Source organism: Alnus glutinosa, chromosome 5 (genome assembly GCF_958979055.1).
Source record: "Alnus glutinosa chromosome 5, dhAlnGlut1.1, whole genome shotgun sequence".
Classification (NCBI taxonomy): Eukaryota; Viridiplantae; Streptophyta; class Magnoliopsida; order Fagales; family Betulaceae; genus Alnus; species Alnus glutinosa.
The window spans coordinates 21,637,056-21,644,013 of record NC_084890.1 but is presented as its reverse complement, the minus strand read 5'-3'; the positions used below and the strand labels follow the sequence as shown (position 1 = coordinate 21,644,013).

The 6,958-nt window shown below is 36.0% G+C and overlaps 1 protein-coding gene across 1 annotated transcript; it reads right to left on the bottom strand.

The window, feature by feature from the left end:
• Positions 1-1,873: 1,873 nt before the first annotated feature.
• LOC133868670 (uncharacterized) lies at positions 1,874-3,658 on the bottom strand. Its single transcript, XM_062305612.1, has one exon. The coding sequence runs from the start codon at positions 3,469-3,471 to the stop codon at positions 2,131-2,133; it is 1,341 nt and encodes a 446-aa protein (XP_062161596.1). The 5' UTR covers positions 3,472-3,658; the 3' UTR covers positions 1,874-2,130.
• Positions 3,659-6,958: the final 3,300 nt, after the last annotated feature.

The window sequence follows — 6,958 nt, the reverse complement described above, 5'->3', positions numbered from 1 at the left end:
AAAACAATTAGTTATTTTCTTTCTTCTAGTCTTTTTTTTTTTTGTTCTTATGTAAATATATAGTGTGGCAAGAACCAAAAACCAAGCATGAGGCTTTGATATTTGTTGATGACATTTGAATGTGCTAATCAAAGAGGTGAACCTCTTGTGCAGCACAAACCAAAACTTGAATGTGAGCTCGGATGGGGCCAAATCAAGTGTGATGCGTGACCAAATCCGGGCGTTAGCTTCATCTGGTGAAGCCGACAAAATATGTTGGCAGACGCCGTACACAGCGAAGAATTGTTATCGAAGGTGACAGCTGATAGGTGATCGGAGGTGATGGCTGGATGTGGTTGACGGGCTGAGGCAAAAGATTATGGTGTCCGACGGTAACCGAAGATGGTGGCGGCTTGCGGTGGCAACGGCCTGTAAGTTGTCGAAAAGAATGGTCGACGTGGCCTAGAAAATAGGATGGCTTGGGCCACTTTAGCTGGTTATCAGAATCCAACGCACGCGTGAAGTATGTGAACTAGGCCCACTTGGACGGTTATCGGATCGGGTGCTCGAGGTCCAACTCACACGTAGTGCGCGTGAACTGAGTCCACTCGGTTGGTCATTGAATTCAACCCGGATCCAACTCGCGCTGACCCGCTTAGGCCGATGATCGTATCTGGTAACTCGGATTCGATTTGCGCATGCAGCGCGTGTGCTAACCCACTTGGGTTGATTATCGCATTCAACCCGGTTCCAACTTGCACATGGACTGACCCACTTAGCCCGGTGATCATGTCTGGTAACTCGAATCCGATTCGCGCATGCAGCGCGTGTGCTGACCCACTTGGGTTGGTTATCAGATTCGATGACCTGAATCTAATTCGTGTGTTAAGGCGTGTGAGCTGGCAAAGGAGGCGCGTTACTGACGAGCACGTGGAGGATTCTGGTGGCGTGTGTTAGTGCGTTTTCCTGTTTTGCAGCAAAAATTCTCCACCCCCTCCCTTCTCGTCCCTCCCGCACAACAATGGAGCCTCTATGACCGCCACCCCTATGCATCACCTCCACCACCAAAAAACGACAAGACCTTTGGAGCATCTTTGGACTATAAGAGCTCTACTCCCCCCTCCCTTCTGACAAATTTTTTTTTTTTTTAAAACATATTTTTGGCAATGAAAACAAATGAAATTGACATTCCGAATATGTTCTGAAGAAATTTTCCTTCCTACATTTCTTTAGTTTCATTTTCCTGTTTATTTGAAAAGGTCAACAAAGGGACATACATCTTATACCCATATATTTTCCTTCATACTAATAAAAAAAAACAATAAAATAATAACAATAAAAAATAAATAAAAAAAATTGGTGGCAAATCGGTGGTCAATGGACTGGAGTTCATGAGACAACAAGAATTGTCAAAAACTTCAATGTGAGGAAGAAGCCAAGCATCAGTTCAGTGGAAGTAAAGGTAAAATTTAATGAGAATCCGATAAAAAAGTGGTCAAATTCCAATTTGAATATATGAAGGAATCTCTCTTGTTAAGAAAATGTGTAAGGTGAAGATCCTTACATTAAGATACATGAAGAAGAAATCTAAATGTAAAAATGGGTGAGATTTTGCATATTCTAAAATTACGAGTGATTGAGTGAAGCACAAGGTCGACTCTGCCAAAATTGTGTGCCCTGTTGATGTCTGAGAAAAAAACTTTCATGATCAAAGAGTCAATCACAAACAGCTGTCTGCTTCTCTTAAGAAATTGTGAAAGAAGAAACTTGAAATCTTCCAAGTCTCACTTCAATCTCAACTTATTGAAAGTTTTCATGTTTAATTTGTTTCTTCTCCAGTAAATTATCAGCAGAGAAATCAGGAAAAAAAAAAAAAAAAAAAAGGATCAAAGAATACCAAATAAGGGTTGAATTCTGCACTAAAATTTGTATCTGTGAATTTACATTTCAAACTACACACAGCTCAAGTTGGATAGCCAACAAAATGGATGGCTTTTCTATCAGACTGAGCTTTCCAGCATACACCTTTTAAGGATTCAATAAAGCTTCATCTGAAGCAAAACAACACTATCTCTATGAACAAAAAAGGACCCAAAATAAAAGAAAAAATAGAATAAAAAAAATAAAAATTTGGTTTATCTACCCAAAGCTCTAGCTTGAGATCGAGACAGGACACCTGATCATAGGCACATCTACAGATCTCCTCCGAGTTCCAATCAACTTCAACATGAAACACCATGAAACTGTGACTGCCAGAGCTACAACTCGACCTCCTGCAAGTCCAGCAAGAACAATTACAAAGAGAGATAAATACCACCAATTTCTTCCTTCCCTTTCTCTCCCATCCCTCTTAGTCGGTGATAATTCATTCAAACTGGGATTTCCATCATCAAGAACTTGTTTTTCACACCTTTCTTCTGGTAAAAGCGACAACATCGACGATCTATGTTCGCTTTCTCGTTCTTGCTGATCATCTTGCTCGTCAAATCTCCCCAATATATCATCCCCCAATATACTAGACACCTCGCTGCTCGAATCCCCCTCCTTGATCCCCCTACTCTTTTTATCCTTCTTCGAATTACGCAACTTCTTCGGCAACAGTTTCTTTATAATCTTTGCTTTTACTTTAGCGCTCCGGCTACGCAGATCCCCACGTACCAAAACAGGGCCTCCATAAATCTCTTCCTCCAAATCCATGGCCTTTTTCTCGTTATCCAAACAACCCCATCTCTTATCACGGGTAAGCAATTCAAGCTCCGGTCCCATACTAACAGTCTCCCCCACACGCTGCTCTTCTTTCGCATCACAATTGGGTTCTACAATCTGAATCTCTTCCCCTGCAACCAAACCTTCACAAGCCGTCCCACTCTTCAATACCAGCAAACCATTTTCGATCCGCACAATTTGCGACACCTTTTGGAGCAAACACTCCAAGGCCGCTCTGGCAGTACCAAACGGTCCCAAGAAACAAACGGAGCGCTTCCACACATAGTCGGCAAAAATAAGCAGAAACGCAGACATGGTAATACCAACGGCAAGCCTTTTGGTGCTCATGGCCAATACCAGCACCGCCACAAACACCTTCAAAACCACCGTGTAAACCGCTCGCGGCGGATCACGACGATCCGCGCACAGAGACTCGGCACCTTCATCTCTGTCGTGCAAAACTTCTTTAATCTCATTCAACGGCGTGGGATCATCGTCGCCGTCAAAAGTAGAAGACTCAGAAACCGTCGAAGAGTCGGGTACCGATGTCGGCGGTGGAGGTGGGGAAGTGGGTTGGATCTGGAGGTGGGCTTTGTTGGACTTGTTGATCTTCGCGCTCTTCTTCTTCAAGCGGTCGCGGTTCTTGACGAAGAGGTCGATGAGGGACGTGGGGAAGCCCGTCGCCACCACGAGCGACCCGCCGCGCTTCGGCGGAGTCTGGAGATCCGCCACGATGCGCGATATCCGCGTCCCCGTGTGCTTCTTCTTCCACGGAAGCGTCGGCATGGCTTGTTTGGTTGGGGATTTCGGAAAACTTGGAATCGGTTTTCGAGAGAAATCAGAAACAAGAAAATTGTATGAGAGAATTTGCTCAGGTTTTCACAATCTTTTCAACGGTAATTATTAGCATCGCATGCTTGTAGGAAAGAACTTGGAATTTACATCCATCTTTATACATTGCGTTTGTGTCGATGGCCGTCTCTATGTGTCCCACTGTGTGTCTGTGCGCTTCTATTTTATATTATTTTATTTGTTCTTATTTCCAAATTTCCAACCCTAGAAAATTAGACAGAAAAGAGAGAAAAAAAAGGTTTAAAAAAAAAAAAAAAAAACAAAAAAAGAGTAATTGAGAACGCGGTTGGAGCGGGGGGAGTGGGGCGCGTGTGAGATGAAGGGGAGACAACGGTTGCAGGTTGAAACTTGTACCTTCCTCGAAAGTTTACTCGGAGTAGCCGACAAATTTTGAAACTAATAGAAAATCGGATAAAAATTCAATATGAAATTAAAATATTAGTTTAAAGAGTTTAATTCGTTTAAGTAAATAAGTTAAATTTTAATAATTTATATTGTTTTATACGTATATTTCAGTACGATCCGAACCTAACACAAGAAGATATAATAATATATGATTTTTGACATGATCTACAAACACGACACAAATTCAATACATAATTAAAATATTAGTTTAAAGAGTTTAATTCGTTTAAGTAAATAAGTTAAATTTTAATAATTTATATTGTTTTATACGTATATTTCAGTACGATCCGAACCTAACACAAGAAGATATAATAATATATGATTTTTGACATGATCTACAAACACGACACAAATTCAATACATAATTAAAGAATTAGAGTTGAAGAGTTTAATCTGTTTAATTAAATGATTAAGGTTATAGTTGATCTATATAATTTTATATATATGTTTTTATATAACTTGAACCCGACAATTTTTTTTTTTATTTTTCTTGTGAGATTTTATAATTTATGTAATTGGGTTTTGGTTGAGGTTTTGTTTACTAATTGGGGTTGGGAAAAAAAAAAAAAAAAAGAGTGTTCCCCAATTTAGGGTAAAGTGAATATGTGGGTGAAAAAGTAATTTTAAGATGGTTTTGTGCGCTTTTTGTTTGGGGGTGGGGCTGTTAAGTAGTTTATATTGGGTGGATTTTAATTTTTCTTACCAAAAACAGAAAAGAATGGGTTAAAATTTTGTTATATTTAGTGAAAAAAGTAAATGAAATAGTAATTAATTAATTACTTCTTGTTTAGGCAATCATGAGTTTCTTTGGGCTGCTAAGTTCTCGGTTCTCACGCCTCGACTTAAAACGAAATTAATTCTTGGACACGTAACACGTTCCTTTCATCTCGCTGGCAACAGTTTTAACTTTTAAGAGGAAGTTAATTTTTCTTTAATAAAAATACACCGCTTTTTTTTTTTTTTTTTTAATTTTTTTTTCCTTTATTTCTATAAAAATAATAACAAACAATTCAACACTCATAAAAAAAAAAAAAAATAGAAAATTACTTTTACTTTTATGTTAAGAGTGCGTTTGGGATTGCAATTTCGTAGACAATAAGTACGATTTTAAACCAAATCGCAGAACATAGATCGTTTGGGAACTGCGTTTTTAAAAATTGCGATTTGAAAACGCAGAAAATCTGATTTTTCAAATCGCAGATAAGATGGTATTTTTTTAAAAACGCAGAATTTTAAAGATAAATTCGCGATTTTAAAGGATAAAGTGCGATTTTGCCAAACGCTTAACTGCGTTTTTAAAAATCACTTTTTTCAAATCGCATATTTTAAAATCGTTATTTTAAATCGCATTTTTTGAAATCACAAACCCAAACAGACCTAAATCATAACACTCACTTTTTCAATCAAAAACAGAAAAAATATCTCTCAAAACATACTAACAAACAATTTTTTTTTTCAAAGTATTTAATAAAAAATAAAAATGAAAAATATATATATAAAAAACACTTTTCACACCTTATATGAATATCATATGCTTAATTTCTCTCGTGTAAGGATAAACATTTTATGAATAATTTTTTTTTTTTTGTCAAAAAAAAGTTGGGATGTGGCAGTACAAGTTTACTAGCGAATGACGGTGGCGGAAACCACTCCTAGCCATTGGGTGTAGTTTCCTCGTATGGTTAGGGATGACTCGACTACCGCCATCAACTCTTTTCTTTTTCTTTTTTTTTAAAAAAAAATTAAATATTTTATATGATTTTTTCTTTTATTGTTGGTAACACCTGTCATAAAATGATTGATATTGACATAATATTTAACAGTAATGCCAATGAGTTAATTGCAAATAGGTGCAACCACTCAGACTTACTACGCATTTATCATTTAAAAAATAAGTTCACACATTCTCATAAGAATATTTTTTTATATTTATTTTCAAAAACAAGATGCTTATAGTTTTTCAAGTATAGAGATAAATTATTATTTATAAATTATAGGCGGCTGCACGACCACCTTTACCCTCTCCTTCACTAGAAAAGGCCGCACCCATCAAAAGCTTTTTTGCGTGTTCTTTCTAAAAGTTAACCAAATAATTTGTTTTAAGCGTATTCTTATAAATATTTTCTCAATCTGTGGATATATCAAAAACATCTTTAAACTTGATATCATATATATATATAAACAATTAACAAAAATACCATTTATTTTTCATTTTTAGCTAACATTAAATAGCTGAAAAATGTATTACTATATGGAGGATCTCCAACAGAATAAGATTTTGACTATTATGAATTATTTTTCATCTCAAGCAGAATAGGCAAAATGAATTTAAAATGATAGTCAGATATTTACTATTCACACCGGAATGAAAAAAATTTTTTTTTTTGCTATTCACACTAAAATGAAAAAATCTATTTTGCCTATTTTAACTATTCACACTATAAACAATTTTTTATTATTTTCTCTCTCCCTTTCCTTCTTTTTTTCTCTCTCTGTCTCCCTATTTCTTTCACATTTTTTTCCACACGAAATAATATTTAAATGCAAGTAAAAAGTATAATAGAGAGTATGTTAAAGAGAACATATAAAAAATAATAGCTAAAATAGATAATTATATTTTTTCTAGCTGTTATTGCTGGAGATGTTCCAACATCTTATATCCTTGGTATTCCGTTTTAGCAAGAAAAAGAAAACCTCCAATGGAAGATTCCTTCTCCCTTGAGTTGCTCTTCGATTGTATGAATGGGGCATACACTTTTAATACGTTAAGCAAAATTGAGATTCTTGAAGTAAATTAATGGAAAAAGGTTGTTGGAAGATATAAATTACAGATGGACTCTACTCAATTTGCCTCTACATGAATGCTAATCAGATTATCTAATAAAACTAATATCAGGATCTTTTCTTTTCATGAAAACTTTACACCATATATATATATATATAAAAGATTAGTAATTTTTGTTAATCACATTTGCATATGTAAATAGTGGATAGTTGTGCTTAGGCTAATATCTTT